At 35.9% G+C, this 20,310-nt stretch overlaps 1 protein-coding gene across 1 annotated transcript; it reads right to left on the bottom strand.

The window, feature by feature from the left end:
- Positions 1-621: 621 nt before the first annotated feature.
- On the bottom strand, positions 622-5,414 carry LOC131650874 (uncharacterized). The gene is made up of 13 exons (XM_058920578.1): positions 5,363-5,414; positions 4,598-5,026; positions 4,126-4,229; positions 3,550-3,609; positions 3,351-3,401; positions 2,993-3,063; positions 2,489-2,814; positions 2,409-2,420; positions 2,218-2,318; positions 2,014-2,073; positions 1,864-1,914; positions 1,161-1,218; positions 622-896 (listed from the first exon to the last, which is right to left on the bottom strand). Exons 1-13 carry the CDS (start codon positions 5,412-5,414, stop codon positions 622-624), a joined length of 1,650 nt encoding a protein of 549 aa, XP_058776561.1.
- Between the last annotated feature and the right edge of the window lie 14,896 nt (positions 5,415-20,310).

Here is a 20,310-nt window from a genome sequence, read left to right as displayed (position 1 = left end):
CCAAAAACAGATAAATAAAGCATGTCCTAGATCCAGTGTTAATTATGTCTCTTCAAATAATGCTTCATTTATTTATTAATACTATCTTCATGGTTCTTGTATCTTATAACACTTTAGAACTTATGACAACTATGGTTAGGACATTATAACTCTCATTCTCTGAAACTTGTTTTCAACAGTGTAACAATGTATCTGAGTTTGTTTAACTACTAAATTAATAAGCAATAAAAAAGCAACAAACAATATATATTAATGTCTCATCAATGAAAAGAAATCTACGTTTAACTAAGTTTGGGACAGCTAAAAACAGATAATAAACATTGATTATATTTGATACTCAATTTTGATGTAATGATTTGAAATTAAACCATTTTTGAAAATCCAAGCTAGGGAAAATCTTTTTAGCTCAGACCTCATATATTTCCCAACATCCCCCCCAGTCACCAACATGGATACATCATGCATGAATAACATAGCTTCCCAAAAACCTTTCATATTATATGCTTCCTTTTCATCTGAAAAATCTAGTTAACCTGTAATAACTTAATTAAGGCATTTGACCTAATTAATATACAAGCCCAAGTGTGGTTCAAATTAAGATCAACAACTTTTAAATTCTAGTTAACCTATAGTAACTTGGAATAACCATTCTTCTTCATCTGAAAAATCATCTGCAAAATTATCCGCAACTGCCTCTCGGACCCCGGTCGCTGATGAAGCTGTTGTATAGGAAGAAGTCTCTGAAAACTCATGGAAACTGGTTTTCAGTTTCTTATTTGGAACTTCTGGTGTTGTAGATTCTGACTCTTGATTTTCTGCAATAACTACAGGAATTTCATGCAACAACCGTTCTTGTTCCTCCGGATTCTCAAGCTTCTCCCTTTTTAGTAGGTATCCTTCCAATGTGCTTCCAATAGATTAAGGAATATCTATTTTATACAAGTTTTTGACTATAAAGAATTTCCATACAAAATGTTCATATATTACTTCAATTGGCAAATATCTTATTCATCAGTACAGTAGGGGTGCTAATGTTGACATTACCTCATAAAAATTCACTACATATTCTGAAGCAAACTAGCAATATGGAGATATTACCACTAGAGAAAATAAATACTATTATCAGAAAAATATCAAAAAAGGATATTCTCTCCGCCAACCCTTTTCATTTGCTAAGTCAATTTGATTCTGTAGTAGAGCAAGTTCGTTTGCTAGCCACTGTCGTAGATTCATCACATAACAAAAAAGCAGAAAAGTTAGGCAAAGAATCAGGATCACTTTTCTAAAGAATAAACATAAATTGTTATTTGAAACCGGATGTGCATGACAGTTTTAATTTACATAAACAAAAGAAGTGTATATACTAACATTTTAAATCGGTAGATTGATATTATCATAGGGAAAGGCATCAACAAGCACAAGGAATATATCTAAGGTATAGATAGTGTGCATAAAATGAATAGTATCATAGAGCGACAAATACTAAAATTCAAAAGTGTTCTTTGTATGAGTACTGCAATTACTTAATTTATATATCATATTCACACAATAGTTAGTAAAGTAAACTTTTCATGCAAATGTGTGGATGTCCATTCTAGGGTGTAATGGTATATACTTTAGAAGAAGGGGTAATGAGGGAATTTCTAGTGTCGAGTGAGCAACTTAGTGATGTTGGCAGTGTGAGGCTAAGACTGAATATATGGAGTGGTGGATAAGCAGATTTAGGGATTCATATGAAGCTTGTTATTTTACTGGAATGCAACAATGCATATCACTTATATGAAGTGCGAGCCAACAGACGGTAAGAAATTCATTGAAATTAAACAGGAGGGAAGAAATCATAATGCAAAGGTTATTGCTTACATGTTTAGTGATGTCCAGATGCAATACTCGAGCCTTTTCCTCCAAATCCACCTGCCATGTATAAAAAAAAATGTTATAATGTTTAGATTTATAGCAAGGAAACTGATTAATCAGAATGATTCAGAGTAAAAATACTGGAAAAAAACGTACAATCGTAAGTCTCTTGAGTAAACCGTCTTTTACTCGTTTGTGCAAATCCTCGCACTCAGCCTGAAACCAAAGTCATATATCAAAAATTAAAGGTCTGTCTAATATGGGCCCTTACCATTTTTAATAGAAACTGAATTTTATAATAACGAAATACTTTAAGGTTTATAACTTGCCAATGAAGGGTTTCACAAACATGAACCGTACCTCAGAAAAATTATTATCTGAAAGCATGTTAATGCTGATATCTTTAATGTAACCAGAAGCTTTCAAGCAAATTTCCCCATCCACTCTTGATCTCTTTATACCTGTAATATAGCTATATCTCAGCTAACTAGAAAAAATAAATTTCATTATCTAATGGAACTAACTCACTCTAATGCAGTTGATGAGCATACCTTCTAAGCAGTCTGTACAATTAGAAGTAAAAAAAGAAAAAGAAATTGATAGAATGCAATGGCATATTCTACAAAGTCACCTGTTATTTGCAGAAGCTGATGTGAGTTTTTTTGAAGATAGTCATTAGGGTCACTCTTGATTCTTATGAAGCTTTTAACTACTTTGGCCTCAAAAGATTCACGGTCTTGTAAAAGTTCCTCGACTAAACTCCTCTTTAAGTAAACAAGCTTGATATTGGAAGGATTAATAGCAGCAAAACCGCTTCTTAGTTTTTTATCTCGAACATCCGGTGTCGTAGATTCTGATTCTAAATTTTCTGTAATAACTTTAGGAATTTCTTGCAATAACCGTTTCTGTTCCTCCGGCCTATTAAGCTTCTCCCTTTTTTCCAAGTACTCGTCCAATGTGCTTCCAATAGATTAAGGAATACCGATCTTATAAAAAAATTTTACTACAAATTTCCAAACATGAGTAGGGGTACTTACGTATTGAGACATTAACGCGTCAAAATTCACTACATTCTCAAGCAAAATAAAATACGGAGACATTCCCATAATATAGAAAATATTTACGAAAAGGATATTCTCTTCGCCAGCCCTTTTCATTTGCCCGATCAATAAGATTTTGTAATATGACAAGTTCATTTGCAAGCCACTGTAGCCGATTCACCACACAACAAAAAATAAGAAAAGTTAGGCAAAGAATTAAGCTCATATTTGAAAAAAAATAAGAGATGATTTGAAACCAAATATGCATCACAGTTTTAATTTACACATAAATACATCAATTAGTCTAACGTAAATACATCATTTCATCAATTAGTTTACATTGTTTCATTGCTAATAAAGTCAAGTTAATAAGAATAATATAGGAGTATTTATGAAATGATATTCACACAATAATTAGCATAGTAAAATTAAACATGAAATCATAATGCTTACGTGTTTAGTGATATCTTCATGCAACACTTTAGCCTTTTCCTCCAAATCCACCTACCATGTATAAAACAAAAAAAAAAAGTTTAGATTGAATAAAGCACCAGACATAAATTTATAGCAAAAAATAAAGCTTATTATTCTAGTTTTGGAGAGATTCCATTGATCAAAATGATTCAGTGTCAAAGTATTGAGAAAAACGTACAACAGTAGGTCTCTTGAGTAAGCCGTCTTTTACTCTTCTATGTAAATCCTCACACTCCTCCTGCACCAAAGTCATATATAAGAACACCCAAAATTTTAAAAACACAATAAAACTGATATAATGCAACGATGAATCTAACATTGATTACAAATTTTCCCTTGTTATAAACTTTAATTAATACGTTTTTGTATTTTTCTTTGAGAAACCATGCATAATAAACCCTATTAGACTTGCATTAAATAGCATTTGTTATGAATTGAAAACCTTAAATCCTCTATATATTGACTTGGAAAAGTTATTGAAGCACTCACTAATTATGATGCTTTCCCCACCATCTATTTGTTTTTTTAATTAGGATTTGTTATAACATTATGTTGCATAGATATTTCCAGTTGTGAAATATTTAGTTTTATGATTCGCTATATCCATGACTAAATCAATATACTTAAAAGTCACTAATTTTTTAGATATCGATTAAAAGAAATGATTACACACAGTGAATTCAACACTTCAGATTAGAGAACTTTTTTGGTAAATGAAAATTTTGTTACGATTATAGGCGAATTTCAACCATACCTCAGAGAAGTTATCATCTGATAACATATTAATGGTGATGTCTTTAATATACCCAGAAGCTCGCAAGCGAATTTCCCCTTCCACTCCTGAGCTCTTTTTTATGCCTGATATATTGCCAAAAATAATTATATTTCAGCTAATTAGAAAAATAAATTTCATGATATAAACTCACATGTAAGTAATAGTCTTATTTGTAGCACTAAAAACACGACTTCAGAATGAGATTAAATGGAATAAGATTATTTAGTTCACTGATATACATCCATCGTGAATTATCTAAATAATTCAATTATAATAAAATAACACCCAACAAGTGACATATAGTAATGGCATAGTCGAAATAGAATATACAACAATGTAATGTAGTTGATGATAATACCTTCAAAAGCAGCGTGTACAATTAAAAGTTATAAAAAATAATAACCAACTACTAGAATGCAATGGCATAATCAACAAAAACTAATCAAATCACCTGTTATTTGCAAAAGTTGGTATGAATTTTTCTGAAGGTAGTCATTTGGGTCACTCTTGATTCTAATGAAGCTTCTAACCACTTTGGTCTCAAAAGATTCAAGGTCCTTTAAAAGTTCCTTAACTAGACTCCTCTTTAAATAAACAAGCTTAATGTTAGAGTGATTGATAGCGGCAAAACAACTTTTTGGTTTTTCTATGACATGTTTCCTCGGCAGGCTCTTCCTCTCTGAAGGCACTAGTTTGGAGGTTTCACATGCATACTCATCATCTTCAGAGTCAAACAGAAGATCCTCATCGGATTGTCCAAAATTATCTAAAAAGTGGTCTTCTGAGTCAAACTGAAGATCCTCATCGGATTGTCCACAGTTATCTAAAAAGTGGTCTTCTGAGTCAAACTGAAGATCCTCATCGGATTGTCCAGAGTTATCTAAAAAATGGTACAAGGAAGCTACATAAATTTGTGACTCTTGTGCAGAAGTAAACTATTAACTTGTAAGCAATTAGCAAAATTATTTTTGCTAGTGAAGCAAATCAAAAAACAAAATTTGGGTTTTATCCAACAGACTATGCATAATAAGCTTTATTGTTGCATTTCAAAAACATGCAAAGAACCTAAACATTAATGAATGACAACTGCAATGGTTATCCTAAGCGCTTTAACTGCATAGTAAAAAAAATTAAACACACTTCCAATTGAAAAACATACTTCAAAACTACCATTAAAATAAAGTATCATGGAAAAATATAGATGATTATAACAAACCTGCAGAAGTGTCGGAAGAAATGTAAATCAATATACGGGTATTAGCATCCATGCTCAAAGAAGAACTTGTAGGTAATTTTGTGTTGATGCATTTTGGTTTGAAATTTCATTGAATTTATAGTAGTTCCAACATTTAATGCTAATAATTACAAATTAAGGAAATAAATCAATTCATAATTTCTCTCTAATTAGTTCAACCTATTTAAAGAAAGATAATAAACACAATTAAGAGAATAAACCAATTATAGAAAAAATTATGAATACAATTAAGAGAATAAACCAATTATAGAAAAAAAATGAATACATACATTTAACAGGAAAAATGGGATAGGAAAATGTAATAGGAAAAATGCATAAAAATGATAAATACATTTAATGCTAATACATTTCTCCTTGCCTATAATATGTCAAATCTATAATAGGAAAAATGATAATATTGTTAAGGGGAATAAATTAATTCCTTATTTGTCTTTAATTTGTTAAACCTATTATTAAAAAAAAAGATAAACATAATTATAACATGATATTATTTTCTAATTGACATTGTCTCAAATTCATGTGGCTGCATCAAATTGTTGCTAACAAAAAACTGGTGATGTGGATTTGGTGTCGGGTGACAATATCGAGACGAGACAGTCTAGAAGAGAGATAGATAGATAGATATAGAGAGAGAGAGAGAGAGAAGGGGGGTGAATAGACCCGTTCTTTAAAAAATCAATTTAAGAAAGACAATTTTCTGTTGCGAAATTAGAAACATAAAAAATTTAAGGTCACTCACACTTTAAGCAAATATCATTTTCTACTCTCTGTAGAAAACAGATTATGCAAACTATAAGGTTACAAAGCAAGCCCTAGCTTTCCTCGGATCCCAGCCAGACAATAACAACGGCTGAATAAGGAGCATTAATATACCAAAAAACACAAGCATGCTAAAGGTAGTAACTAAAATAATATATAAAAATATTATTTACAAATCTAGGCACAAAGGCCCGGTCAAATATTACAGGAGCAATTAAAGTTAAGAAAAAACAACAAAAATGTTCTCAAACGTCAGCACTTAGCTCCTCAGCTCCAGGAGCACTTCCTGTATCCTTCCCATAAGCATCTGCTAAAGGATCCAACTAGTCAGTGGTAAAGGTAAGACCTAGATAAAATACTTGGGCTTGCTCCAACATTTCATCTCAGATCATGCACACGGTGTCTAATGCTCGTGAAGGGATTCTAAAGATTATTTTCCAAGCATCAACCATATCCTCCTCGAGACCTTTCAAGGCATTGGCCTGATCATTGATCATCATTCCTGTGCTAAAGAAATTTCTGACCCGCTTCGAACACCCGACACGTTTAAGCTGCTTATTTAGAAACCTTATTGCAGTTTTACCCCCATCAGCAAGGGAAGCCTTGAACTTCTCTATCTGAGCATCCAAAGTGGACGGTCGATCATATTGATATACCTCTTCTTGCAAAGATTAAACAACATCAACATTCGCCCAGAGCTAAACCAATTCCTTCACAGCATTGAAATTTTTTCGCTCAAGGGCTCCACGCCTCTCCCTCGGCTCATCTCGTTCTCTCAAAAGCTTAAGAGAACCTAGAACATCATATTGGTCAACAGCTACAAAAGATACAAGAGGCCCGACCTTGAAAAATGTACGGGAAGCATCTACAAAAATGCTCTGCCTATCAATTACATTCAAACCCCGAACAAAATCAAGGTTCTCAGCAGTGACGATAGTAGTAAATTTCTTTAGGATACTAGGTACCCATCATAGAAGTATAGAAATAAGTTGAAAGAAAGGAGTAAGAATCTATTGCTCGCCATTCTCTAACAATAGAGCATGTTTAAAAGAAACTCATTCAACATGAGTAGACAAACTATCACCCTAACTTCTCTTGGCAAGGGAATGACGAGGTGAGAGTTCTCGAGCAGGAAAATCAATCGCGACAATAGTCGGCTGACCCACCTCAGGAGTCGGGGCAGGGACATTAGTTATGACTACCTCTGAGGAAACAACCACTACATGAATTTGAGCCTCCAGAGCAGAAGTAGAAGCAACAACAGGTGCCACCGTTACCCGGACAGACAAGCCATTTGTAAGGCCCTGATCATTTGCAAGTGCCAAAAATTTCCTCAGTTGACTAATTTGATTCATGTTATTTCCAAGGCACGAGTTGCATTGTTAAAAATAAGGAGCGCCCGGATCCCCGATGCCCCGTTCTCACCAAAGAGTTTATATATTTCGGAATGTCCAGACGTACTAATTATCACATGGGTATCTATTTTCCTTTTCTGTTTCTGAAAGGAAATTACTTTTTCGTAACCAAACCCTTCTTCATATCCAAGCGCTTGATAGTTGACGTATAAATCCTCTTTCATTTTTACTGCGGAAGGCATAGGAGGTAGCCCGAAATGGTAAGAAGAAATAGGCCGATGGAAATGAACTTTAGACAGGTGCTTCCGAAAACCACCTCTGCAAGAGTGGGCACTTCCTGATGGGGCAAGAGAAGAACAAAATTCTAGATGCACCTCAGAAATGGCAGGTTTAACCAGTATGAATCGTTTCAGAAAATCACCCAAATTAGAGGCAAAATAGTTGAACCAAGGTACTTGAGGACGAAGGGAGATCAATCATTCATCCTGAGCATTATCTAGCAAAGTGCATGCAATATAAAAATGGTCGAAAAGAAAAATTTTAGCGAAGGTTGTAGCAACCTGCCCTAAAAATTAAAGATTTAGAGTCGCCACCTATTCTACCAAGGCGAATAGGAAACCTCGCGCGGTTAAGAGATCAGGGTAAGATACTATATTCAGGTCGAGGGAAGGTGTTAGGCACCCTCAACCCTTTTCTAAGGTTTGCATTAAAAGAGTCAATGTTTATGGCAAGAGATAAATAAAGGTAACAGACAGTTAATAGGGTAAATGGCAAATTATTAATATTAAAGGTTTGTAATTCAAAAAAATAAAATCGGGACAAAATGAGATTTATGGGGGAGGGGACTCACCTTGTTGCCAAGTGCCTACGTACCTCCTTAGGGAGGATCAGAGTCTACGTAGTTCAGGCATAGGATTGTACGCCTTAGAATTGATTATGAAGGTGTTTGAAGTTGTTTCAAAGGCTTTTTGAGTGGCCTTATCGCAGTTATTGAAATACGAAGTTCGAAGGTATTTTGAACTACCTTGTCGTAGTTGTGAACATTGCAGTGTTTGAAGGGATGTAAATCTGTGGTATCGTGGTTTAGTGTATTTTGAATGTTTGGGCGTACAACCCTGGTTTTAATTTGTTACCATTAGTCGCGATAATCAATAGGTTTGATTACCATGGCTAACTGATTGTAGGGAGGATTGCTAACCACTATAATCGATAGATTCGATTATCACTAATAGCAAATGTGCGTATTTTAATTATCGTTACTCCTCATAATTGATAAATTCGATTACAAATAATAACGAATTTTGATAAAGGGAAAATGCTAATCATCGTAACCAATAGCTTTGGTTAAAACCATTTAGCAGAATAAATTGTTATTTTAATTTATATTAATTTAATTGATAATTAAATGACCGATTATTACCCATCACGACCGATTAATTCAATCGAAACGAATAATAAATTAATTTCCTAATACTTTGGCCAAATGGCCAGTGGGATTGGGCAAACCCTAATGTATTGGTACCTTTTTAGGGTTTTTGTGATTATAATCATTAAAACTAATTAAATCGATTAAATCGATATAATCGGGATGAAATCCTAAATCCTAATATTAGCCTAATACTAATTATATAAATTAATTAAATTAAATATAAATGATTATCATTTAATCTAATTAATAAATAAATGAAACAAGTAAAAATAAAAACTTTATAGAAACCTGGTTTTAATCCTGTACATTGAAGTCTTGAGGGTGCATGATGAACCTTCAGCTTGGTGTACGTTAGATTAGGATTATTGGAGATCCAAGGGTGGTTGCCTGCAGGTGCGTGGCAGCCTTGTAATGGCTGGGCGCGCAGGATCTGAGATCTATGTGATTCAGAAAAATTGATTAAAAGAAAGGGTGGTACCGAGAATCGAACCCTTCCCCTTTGGACTATGCGATAAGCTGTCTTGCCATTTGAACTGTCTATGTTAGTTGTTAATTAAAACAATTCAATAAATACAAAAACATAATATAGATAATGGATGAGTCAAATGAACCCAGCGCTGGGCCCCACTGTTATGCTGATTGGCCAATGGCGTTGAGAGAGAGAAGACGAAGACCTTTTGACCAACCTATCCGGCTGCGCCACGCCTGGAGAGAGAAGCTAATGTGCTGACTGACCAATCTCGTGACGACACGCAGTCGTCTTCTTCATGGGAACACCGTGAAGCGTGAAACGCCAACCTCCAGCCGCGAATCGCAACTCCAACCTCCTATCTTCACATGTCCATAACTCCATCAATTCTCCACGAAATCAAACGAAGTTTAAACCAAAATTGTAGATCTAAATGCCATGAACACAAACATCATAAATTTGAAGCAAATAAAAGGGTGTATCGAGTATAAAATCGACCTCAAAGTCGCGGATCCAAAATGTTTCAACAACATAAGCACATAACAAAACTCAAACAAACAGTGTTAACTATACCAAGGTGATGCCCAGATCTATTAATTGAGACCTCCTGAATACGATGGTGATATTGGCTTGGCCTAAAAATGCCTGCAAATATTGAATCGAATGCACATACCTCTCATGCCCTAACCATGGTAGCCCAAGTACTTGGCTTCAAAGCTTATGAACGATTGATCTATCCTTCTCCAAAACATTCCATAAACTCAAATAAAACGTTAAACCACAAGATTTCGCGATATTTTACGAGATGAAACTAACATAAGATATGCATGAATATGGAGTTCATGAAGCTCGAATTCTAACTGTTACTGGATGCTATAAAGTGTATAGACTTACCTTTTGATACCTCAGAAGTAGAATGGAACGATTAAAATCACTCGAATCTTGCTGTAGGAAGAAATCTCGATTGCCCTAGTTCTTGATAACTTGGAAGCTTAGAGAACCCTAGTCCTTTCTTGTTTTTCTTCGTCCCCCCTCTCTCCTCAATTATTGTTAGAATATATATGAGGGTCCTAGGGTTTATTATGGGCTTGGTTTCATGGTCATGAGAGAGTTTGATTATTGATTGAAAATTTATATGAAAACTTCCTATTTTTGCATCAAATCTCCTACTAATCAAATATTTCGAATTTGCTAGCCTTACATGAATATATTGAATCCTAAGAATGCTAAATAACAAACCTTGCACCTAGTGATTTAGTTTTGCATTTTATTTATTTATTTTTATTAAAATTGAATTAAATTGGATTAATTCAAGAATAATAAAAATAAATAAAGGAATGGCATGCCTTTGGGCTTTAGAGACTCTTGGATACTTATAAATAAGTTTGAATCAAAACACTAGGCCCATGAGTTAAAAAAAACAAGTTTTGAGCAATTAGGGTTTCATGCATATCTTGAAAATCGCCTAACTTCAACCATGTGCATCTCTCTCAATTTTAATCATATGAATGCATTCTAGGACTTTTTAGAAAGCTAAAAGAGTCATCTAAATGACCATTTTTAGTTTCATCTCAATTGAAGCTTCCATGCTCAAATTATGAGCTTCGACCCAAAAGGTGTTTTTGTTGACCTTTGTGGAGGACCTATAATGTATTGGACTATATCTCTCAAATGAAGCCTTTCTGGCCTTGGCTTGTGAGAGACAAAGTTGTAGAGAATCAAATTTCCTTCAGAATAGGATTTGAGTGAGGAATTTCTGATACTCCATGTAAAAGTTATGGCCAGTCAAAGTTGAGTTGACTTTTCCTATGAAAAACCCTAATTTGAACCTTTGCATTTGTTCATCTCGGAGTTTTTATTGATGGATCATGATCAAATGATGGATATGACCTCACATACTTGATGTTGACCAAAAATCTTGAAGTTTGACTGTATTTTGACTATAGTTGACTTTTAGGTCAACACAGACGATTATTGGTCATCTGAGCCATTGAGTGGGAAATCCTTGGGATTAAAGCTTAATAATTGTCATGGAGATACATTGAGACATATGAGACATCTTGAGATCCATTTGAGGCCTTAGAAATTCAAAATCCTTTGATAAAGTGCAAACCCTAGCTTTGAGACCCTCGATTAGGAGAAAGTGACTTGAATGGTCCTTTGAACCTAGAGCCATTGAAGATGAATAGAGTAGGGCAAATTTTGGGGTATGACAGCTGCCCCTGTTCAATCTTCTTAAACCTGAAGAGTCAGATAGGAACGTCTGCCTATCGTGATCTAAAGGTAGAAGATGATTGGACACTGAGAATGCCCCGAAATTTGCATTTGTTGGGAAGAAGTTATGTGGGAGATGGGCTTTAAAGATGCCATCCAAGGTAAATACCCTTCTCCTTGTGAAGCATGTACTTTCTGGAAGGAACCAGATGCTTTTATTATAGCATAGCCTAAAGAGGCAACCTGAATTTTATGCAATGGTATGATGCATGCAATGTATGATGCAGTAAACCTCTCAAAATAAATGAGAGCGATGTATGTATGTGCATTATGTATAAATGAAGTATGTTAGTTGGATGATGCATGATTTTTAGTTGAAGTTAGTAACTTTGGAAAAGAAAAATATAACCTTGCTTGAAATTTTGAAGAAGATCACTGCCGAGGGACTAACGTGATAAACCCAAAAGGATCACTTGCTATAGCGCTAGCAAGCATTCGTAGTTTGTGAACCCCATTTACTATAATTCTAGTAAGTTTCCGTAGTTTTTTTTTTGAACCCCAATAGGATCAATTGCTATAGTTTCTAGCAAGCTCACCTGCACCAATAGGATTACTTGTCATAGTTCTGACAAGCTCGCCTGCACCATTTGGATCATCTGCCCTTGTTCGAACAAATTTCACCTACACCATTTGGATCATTCACCCTAGTTCGGACAAATTTCACCTACACCATTAGGGATTACTTGTCATAGTTCTGACAAGCTCACCTGCACCATTAGGAGTCACTTGCCCTTGTTCGGACAAGCTTACCTGCACCATTAGGGATTATTTGTCATAGTTCTGACAAGCTTACCTGTATCAAAGGAATTACCTGCCATGGTTCTGACAAGCGTACCTGCATAAGATGAGCCATTTGCTATAGTTCTAGCAAACTTACCTGCATGAAAAAGATTCACTTGCTATAGCGCTAGCAAGTTTATCCATGTAAAATCCTTGACGGTATCCTGTAAATGTATGAAGATGATTCTCGCGACTCGAGGGTCGGCAAGGAAATGATATGTTTAGACACTCATGACTCGATGACTCGAGGGTCGGAATACACACCTATCACAACACGAGGGTTGGAAACTCACGACACGTGGGTCGGAAAATAAACCAGTCACAACACGAGGGTTGGACACTCACAACACGAGGGTCGGAAACACTCCTTTCACAACACGAGGGTTGGAAACTCACGACACGTGGGTCGGGAAATACACCTTTCACAACACGAGGGTTGGAAACTCACGACACGTGGGTCGGAAAATACACCTATCACAACACGAGGGTTGGAAGCTCACGACACGTGGGTCGGAAAATACACCTATCACAACACGAGGGTTGGAAACTGGGCTTTTGTAGTATGTAAATGCACTAGATGATATGCGTATGCTAATGCGTATGTATGTATGTTGATGCTGATGCTGATATCATCCCCAAGATTTTATCTCCTTATTGAACTTGTTTAAACCATATTTGCACCTACACCACGGCTATGCTTATGCCGGCTTGGTAATGTTTATGTATGCGGGTAATGCTTATGATCATGCGTATGTTTGGTTGATGTAATGAGTGGAACGAAGTAATGTCTACTGTAAGACTACCTGAAAAGGTTTCTGGAATGGATATGACAATTTGTCTTAAAAAGAATACCTGAAAAGGTTCTTAGAAAGGATAGAAATTTGTCTAAGAGAAGACCACCTGGAAAGGCTGCAAGACGTCTAAAATAGACTACCTAAAAAAGGTTTTTTTTTTTTGGAAAGGTCGATGTATGTCTTAAAAAAGACTACCTAGAGAGGTTCTTAGAAAAATAATATCTTAAAGAAGACTACCTAAAGAGGTTCCTAGAAAGAATGACATTCGTCTTAAAGAAGACTACCTGAAAAGGATGTAAATGTCTTACAAAGACTACCTAAAAGGTTCTTGGAGAGGACAGTGAATGTCTTATAAAAGACCACCTAGAAAGGTTCGTAGAATGTCTTAAAGAAGATCACCTGAAGAGGTTCCTGAGAAGGATGACAAATGTCTTAGAAAAGACTATCTATAAAGGTATGGTGTAATGTATCAACCAATGTATGTAATGCATGATGTCATAAGAATCAAGTGTGATCCAAATGACTATTATCAGAAAAACTCACACCAACTTCTACAGATAACAAGTGATTTAATAGATTATGCCATTGCGTTCTAACAATTTCTTTTTTTGTGACTTCTTATTGTACTAGCTGCTTTGGAAGGTATGCTCATCAACTGCATTAGAGTATGTTAATTCTAAGCTTCTTTTTAAAATTAAACACCAAAGTTTAATGCTTGTGCTTTTGCCAAAAGTAACAACGACAAAAAAGTGTGCTTATTACGTAAGCTTATTTACGTCAAAAAATAGTAAAATGAATGAAGTAAACTAGTCGCAACGACTGAAAAAGAATTAAAAAATTTAATCCAATAACCCCGTTCTGGGTGGATGGGTGGATTCACATAAATAATCTTATTCCATTCTGAAATTTATCACTTGGCTATATTTCAGGTATAAAGAAGAGCTCTGGCGTGGATGGGTGTTGCACCCCAAAATTTGCCCATTTATTTATATCCAATTGGCTTTCATATTACATTCACGTACATACCTCATAATAAAGGGTCTGAAGTTTGATTATAGAGGATCATTTCCAATAGCACACTCCTAAAATCAGGGTTTTATTCTCTCCAAATCAAAGCTCAAGTTAAAAGATACAAATCTCATATTCATCAGGGCTTTCAGATTAGGGTTTTTGACCAAATCCAACCCTGTCGACTTTCCGGTCAAGATTTAATCAGGAGATGTTTGTGGACGCGAGATATAGCTGTCTTGAAGAAATATCATTCACTGGAGTTATTTGGTTGGAAGTTGATTGAGAATTGGTTCCGAAACGGATTAATCGGGAAATTCATCTGAAATCAGAAAAATTAGAAAATGTTGACTTTTTGGTCAAAGTCAAAGTCAACAGTCAAATGTTGACTTTTGGTGGAAAATCGGTCAAAGAAATAAATAAAATCAAGAAACATTCAAAATTTCCATTTCAGGAATGGTAGTTGAAAATGGAAAGGCTAAAAGTGGAAAGTCCCCATACTTAGAAAAATTTGAAAGAGTTTGGAAAGCGTTGGAATTGGCTGATCAGCCAACTTCACAGCACTTTTTCACGCGTTTCAAAGCTTCATTTCAAAAAATCGAAACATCAAAGACGTTCTATTCATGTCCCTCTACATTTTTGTAGTTGAAGAGATTTTCATTAGAAGGCTAGATCATGAGATAATGAGATGTGAAGATTGAAGAGATTCATTTGTTCAAGTCACATTGCTGGGCACAAATCCAGGTCACGCATGGCACATTTCATCAAACAGTTGGTATGCCATCTTTGAAGGCAGTTTTAGAGAAATGCAAAGGCCCATAAGGTACAAACTTGGTGTAAATCTATCCTTTGCCGTGTCCTCTATGCAACTCACCAAGAATTGTATCAATTGGATCAATATTGAAGCACTTGTTAAGCTCTAAAGTCACCTCTTCGCAGAGTCAAAATTGTGCATCCGGCCAGGTCAAAATTCCAGGTCACGCATGAGCCTTTCATCAAGCACATGGCGTGCTGATTTCAAAGTTATTTTTAGAGGCTTATAGATATCCGTTGGGCTCAAGCGTGGTGCGGAATTGTTCCTTGACATGCCCTCTTCCCATTGATCTAAGATTCATAAAAGGTGGATATAGGATGAGCGAATCACGAGGGTCTAAAGTCATGTCCTCGCAAAACTCCATTTTGGTTAAGACAGGGGCCAGCCTTCATGCCACGCGAGCGCCAAAAGCAATTGTGTGCGACCATGTTTGTAAACAACTTTCTCAAAATTCCAGGAATTGTTTCAGGAAGCATTCAACATCGATGTTATTCTAGTTCATCCCCTCTTTATAATGAGCACAAAATTGGTAAAAATAATGAGCCATGGATAGAGATATGCATGTGCAAAGTAGGCTCCTCATGAACATTTCCTTGGCAACACATTTAGAGCTCGAAGACCCTGCAGCATGCATCAATTCTCATCATCATCATTTTCCACTACTAACCATGCAAACACTACACATATCAAAAGCTTACACAAAACATACCATAAATATATACTCCTTGTTCATTAAGTTTAAAAGAGAATACTTTTCACTACACTACACCACACAATACCACTCCATACACTCACCACATATAAGGAGCAACTCTTCATAAACAAGGACTTCATTTTTTTTTCCAGACTTACTCACTTTTCCATTTCTCTCTTCACTCTCTCCATGCCCTCACCATTCCCTCCTCGTTCTCTCCCTCTTCTCTCATTCCTCTAAATCACCTCACCATCTTCATCAACCCCAACAACTCTCACAAACCAGATCCACATCTTCAACACTTCAAGGAACTTCATCACCATCATCTTACTACAAGTTTCCAGAAGCATTGCACACTGAGTTTATTTCTCAGTGGAAGAATCATACATCAAGAAGCTATCGTCGACATCACCATCACTGCCACGGAACTTCAAGATTCGTGGAGTTCTCTCTCATTTCTTTGAATCAAGATTCTTAACAAGTAAGCTCTACTCCCTGGCATTAGAAGCATGTATAGGCCTGGAACCCGTCATCAGGGATTGGGTTAGGACAATTAGAACCACCATGTTTTCAATATGTGTTGCATTTGCAATGTAAAGTTTGATTTCGGTTCCTTTTGATTGATGCCTGTTGAAGTGTTTAAATGATGTATTCGAGCTTTAGATGATTACAAGGATCATGTAGAGGTGTTTATTTCGCGCTTTGGTGGAGATGATAGAAGTTAGGGTTTGGTTGTTGTGTTCGGATCAGACATTAGAGAAAGATTTAGGAAAATCTAATGCCGGATCTGTAATCAGTGTGAAATTCTGAGGAGAAAGGCGTCAACTTTTTGCGTTTCTGGAAATTTTTATGAACCTCCACCGCAGGAGCCGCCGGAGAAGACGATCGGAGGTCTCTCCGACACCGGCGTCTGTCTCCTTTTTGTTTGCATTCAGTTTGCGCGCGTGGCACTCATCTATTGGCCCCATTCCCATGCAATTGCTATTTTGTCTTCTTTCATCTGATTATTTAGGGACGTGTGGCACTGTGATTGGTTCAGGGTTGTTTTTTTGTCCTTTAGTAACTTAAGTGAAATGGCCCAATTGATTTCTTGTTGTGCTATGTTACGCTGTTGATCAATAAAAGGAACTATATGACATGTTAAATAATTCATGCTGAATAATACAAAATGGATAATAAAATGGAATAGTGTGATAAGAGATTCTGGGCCACGTTTACATCAATGGGCTTTAGCGCTTTGAGCTTCACACCCCTCCTAATGGGCCCACGCATGCATAACAATAGAGTTTCAGTTCAAGTTTTTTTTACTTTTACACCCCTATGCTAAGGCAGATTTTAGTTCTATTTTAATTTGTTTCTTCAATGACTTTTGATTTGTAAACCGGTTTTCTCACCAAATAAAATCAATAAAAATATGTTTTAGATTGAATTTTGTGTTTAGATAATTGTCATAATTTTTGTGGAGTCTTTTGATTTGATTTACTATTTTTAATAAATATTTTCCTTAGATATATCCATTTTGCTTTTATGTTTAGTATGTTTTACAAACTAATTTGATTAGGGGCTTTAGGAGTCGAATATAATTGCCAATTTTTATGTAGTTTCAATAGACTAATCCATGATATTGTGTGTAAAAAATGAATTCCTAATTCTTTGTTTTGCTTGGTATTTGGTTAGTTTCGTTTAACTCGATTAACATGCGTCTCTAATGGATAATTGCGGCGTTTGCGCCCTCAAATTGAAATACATTCATGCAATAATGTTGGTTCCTTTTTGTACATATAATTAGGGATGTTTAGAGGTCCTAAGACCTGGAGTTGAATTTTTTAAATCATGTTTTCTTATTTTACTTGATTTTTCTTTCTCACATGTAAATAACTTGTTTTTGGTTGACGATTGTATCATAACTTGTACCGATGACCTATAATTTTGTATGAAACTCCTTGGCATGATTTTGTGGCTGTTTAGACACCTATTAGAGGTTATTTGCTACTGACTTGTATCATTTGATTACATCTTTCTAAACTTCACTCCTAATTTGCATTCTACTAACTAGTTTTGACCTAGTTTTGTGTAGTTTTGTTAGAACTTTGTTTGCTTCAAGTTAATTGACTAACATGGATTGGTACAAGGTCTTAGACCTATAAAAGAATTAATATGCTACTGACCTCAAGTTTAGCTCATGTTTTCATTCGCTTTTTGTTTTGGTTAATTGATGTTTGTTCATTAATTGTTAAGTAACGATACATGCGATACTTTAGTAACTTCTTGTGAATACATTTGTGAGATGTTATAGTGCTTTTGTGTTTGATTTAGGACACTAATTTCCTTGGTTTGCTACTGCCCTAGGGCTTTCTTCCCTCTTTCTCACGCTTTGCCTCTTCTTTTACACTTTGATTGTTGTTAGTTTAGAAGGCGACGATTGTTTGTTCTTCCTCCACCTTTTGTGGATTGTTTTCTCTTGGGATTCATTGTGTGTAGTCTCTCTTAGGAGTAGACTTGGTTAGGGACTTTATTAAGTCACCTACCTTGCTTGTTACTTTTTCTTATCTCTTACTATATGCTTACCATGTTCCCTTAGGGTGGTGACTTCAATCTTCATTAAGATTAGTCACATAGAACAACTTAGGTTGTAGTCTATGCATGATAACATAAGTAGAGATCCCTTATCCTTGACCTTAGGGCCACTGGTAGATTATAATAACTTAGATTAGAGAATAGGTTAGTCCCCCTTTGTTCATTCTTTTTCTTTTTCAACATTAAAACACTAATAAATAAAGATGCGAATCACATTAAGAAAGTGATAGAGAAATGAGTGGGATTCATTCCCTAATTTGTTTCTCAATCACTTAGTGGCATAGAAATGAGTGGGATTCATTCCCTAATCTGTTTCTCGGTCGCTACTTAATGGGAGAGAAATGAGTGGGATTCATTCCCTAATCTGTTTCTCAAACATTAATTAATGGGATAGAAATGAGTGGGATTCATTCCCTAATCTGTTTCTTGAACATTATATAATGGGATAGAAGTGGGTGGGATTCATTCCCTAATCTGCTTCTTGATCATTATACATTTTTATGTGATTCTAATCGCAAAGTAAATTCCCCTTAAAAAATACCCAACCAAAAACACTTAAAACACTTAATAAAGGCTCAAATTAAAACAAAGTGACGAAGTGGTGCGAAACCTTGTATTGGGTTTTGTTCATCATGTAGTTACATAAAAAACACAAACCCAAGTTCATTCTTTTGCCTTGTTAGGCGCTTAAGAACAAGTTAAGTCCTTTCCAAAAGTAGGCGTATAAGTCTCCAAAGGTCGAGCATCGTGGATTGTGACCTTAACCTTTGTTCAACTAAAAAACACAAAACAAATGGAAACTATGGAGCCGAACTACGGTCGTTCTGATTCCTGAAAAGGATACGTAGGCATTGGGTCGCGGGGCCTAAGCGAACACACTTGTAAATAATTCCTTCTTTTCCCCGTATTTCTTTTGCATGTATTCGCATTTAGGTTTAGACATAGATACACCCTTTAGATAGAAACAAACATAGGTGGATACCATCGAGTACGATGGGCGCGAGGGGTGCTAACACCTTCCCCTTGCGTAACCGACTCCCGTGCCCTGTTCTCTGGTCGAAAGACCTTGTTCTTATTCGAGTTAGGTTTTCTGGTATTCCTTTCCCTCGATGGGATAAATATATTAGTGGCGACTCTGATTCCATTTTTCGCGGGTAGCGACAGCTGGCGACTCTGCTGGGGACGTTGCTAGACCTGTGCTGGTCCGTTCTTAGCGAGTCGATCCTAGCCTTTGTTTGTTTGTTTATTGGGTGTTTCTTTGTTTGTTTGTTTATTTGTTTACATGTTGTATATATGCTTGCATATCATGTTTATTTTCCGCTTGCATATCATGCATCTGGACTATACTATGGGTCCCCGTGGGGGCCACATATTTTTCTGCTTTGTTTTGCAGGTTGGGTGGGATGTTCTATGAAGTAAAAGGCCCAATACCCAGGCCAGAGTTAACACATAGGATACCTAGGATAGAGTGGATAGTCATGACGCCAACAGAATGTTAGGTTCTGTTGATTGCGATCATGAGACCCACGACCAGCCGAGACTCGAATGGGATACCGTTGTTGGCATGTATTGGCAACAATGATGGTGTTTCTGGAGAGTTGCTAACGCTGGAGACCTTTTGACCTACCTTGACCTAGATTCACCTGTGAGTGGGGTGGGATATTCATGACAGGTACCGTTGGTGACTGTTCTATTATGTTGGTGACCATGGTTCTTATGGGTTTGTGGTATCTATGTCGGACTTTTGACCCTGCAACATCCGATCTGGTTCAGAAGCAACATACACTTATCCTATATGGGGAGGATCTTTCATTGCATCATACTCATCATAGCATGTTTAATTTCAAAAAAAAAGAAAGAAAAAAAGAAGAAAGAAAAAAAAAAGAAGAGAAAAGAGATTATCATTCATATGCATGCCATTTTTCAGGTATCCAAAGTCAACACTTCTCATCAAGA

The sequence above is a fragment of the Vicia villosa genome, linkage group LG2 (genome assembly GCF_029867415.1).
Source record: "Vicia villosa cultivar HV-30 ecotype Madison, WI linkage group LG2, Vvil1.0, whole genome shotgun sequence".
NCBI classification, from domain to species: Eukaryota; Viridiplantae; Streptophyta; class Magnoliopsida; order Fabales; family Fabaceae; genus Vicia; species Vicia villosa.
The sequence above is the reverse complement of the archived record's forward strand: the minus strand, read 5'-3'. Positions and strand labels throughout refer to the sequence as shown.

Excerpts from the sequence above, each read along its gene's own strand:
- LOC131650874 (XM_058920578.1), bottom strand. The coding sequence starts at position 5,414 with ATGGATGCTAATACCCGTATATTGATTTACATTTCTTCCGACACTTCT. Across the intron at positions 1,219-1,863 it reads ATCTGGACATCACTAAACAT|TGGCTAGCAAACGAACTTGC; the intron begins GTAAGCAATAAC and ends AATCTACGACAG. Across the intron at positions 897-1,160 it reads TGACTTAGCAAATGAAAAGG|GATACCTACTAAAAAGGGAG; the intron begins GTTGGCGGAGAG and ends GCACATTGGAAG.